The 1324-nt window shown below is 48.6% G+C and overlaps 1 protein-coding gene across 1 annotated transcript in view; it reads right to left on the bottom strand.

Annotated features, from left to right (window-relative positions):
- The window catches only part of Pcnx2 (pecanex 2), a 145949-nt gene that overhangs the window by 74020 nt on the left and 70605 nt on the right, over positions 1-1324 (bottom strand). Inside the window, exon 19 of the mRNA XM_021170316.1 lies at positions 591-741. Within this exon, the coding sequence (XP_021025975.1) occupies positions 591-741 (151 nt within the window). The remainder of the gene's footprint in view (positions 1-590; positions 742-1324) is intronic.

The raw sequence follows: 1324 nt of genomic DNA on the forward strand, positions 1-1324 counted from the left end.
AGACAGGGTTTCTCTGTGTAGCCTTGGCTGTCCTGGAACTCACTCTGTAGACCAGGCTGGCCTTGAACTCAGAAATCCGCCTGCCTCTGCCTCCCGAGAAATGTATTTTTTATATGAAGCTCTGAGGTTGCCATTTGCACCAGGCTATTTCTCCCATGGGAGTTGCTACACACGTGTAGACACAGCTGCTGTCTATACAAAGCTCGTTCATAGAAACTCAAGAATCCAGAGCCTGGTAGTTAGTGGTCAAGCATCAAGTGTTTCTCTCCTTAGTGCCCAGTCACTATAAACCAGAACTGTAACCTTCAAGCATGAGCAATGGATGCTAATTTCCCTATGGAGTCAGTAAGCAGTGACCATTCTAACAGAACTTCATAGTTAATTTGACAGACTTTCTTTCCTGTTCCACCTGAGCAGCCTGTTTTGTTCGCCTAGACTCCATCTTTGTAACATGGGCAAACACGCAGTGAACCCTGCTTCCTTTGAAGCGTGAGGCACCGTGGCACTGATCACACTCACAGAGCTGTGCCCCTGTGCCATGAGAGGCGTGCCCACTGCTTTGCTGTCCCTCCTGAGACTATGACACTGACCTCTTGCCTCCCGCTGCTGGTACTCCTTGCTCCTGAGCACAGGGTGTGAGATCCACATCCAGGGGTGGTGCTTCCGGAGCTGAGGGAGCAGATGGTGGGTGATGAGCCCCACGGTGCCCGCCAGGGCAAAGAGCACGATGCTGAGAAAAGGCTGCAGAGGACGGAGAGGTCAAAAGTCAACTCTTGAGTGAGTGATGTAGGCATCTGCCATTAGGCCTTCCCTCCCGCTTTTTTTTTTTAATTTGGCCTGTGTATTTTATGTATGTAGAGGTGTGCATACACGTGTATGCATGAGGTCAGGGGATAATCTTGGATGTCATTCCTCAAGGGCCATTCATCATCTCTGTTTTCTGAGACAGTCTCTCGCTGGCCTGGAATTCACTAAGTAATCTAGGCTGGCTGGAAGGCTGGTAAGACAGCCAGAGTACTGACTGAGCCTGCCCCCACCCTCTTCCCTCTCATAGGAGGACCTATGTGCTGAGAACTGCTAAGAACAGGGTCGGGAAGTGACCCCTGGAAGAGACTGTGAGAATTCTGCCCCCTGTATCACACCCTAAGACTTTTTTTTTCCAGAGGTAGAGAACAGCACACTCACACTCAGTTGATAAAACAGTCCAGGGACGATGTGGCCATGAATGTCCCATGTTTGTGACAAGGCAACAATATTCTGTAAGAGCTGTAAGGCAGAGTCCTTGGAGATTATATATATATATATATATATATATATATATATA

Source organism: Mus caroli, chromosome 8 (assembly GCF_900094665.2).
Source record: "Mus caroli chromosome 8, CAROLI_EIJ_v1.1, whole genome shotgun sequence".
Taxonomy (NCBI): Eukaryota; Metazoa; Chordata; class Mammalia; order Rodentia; family Muridae; genus Mus; species Mus caroli.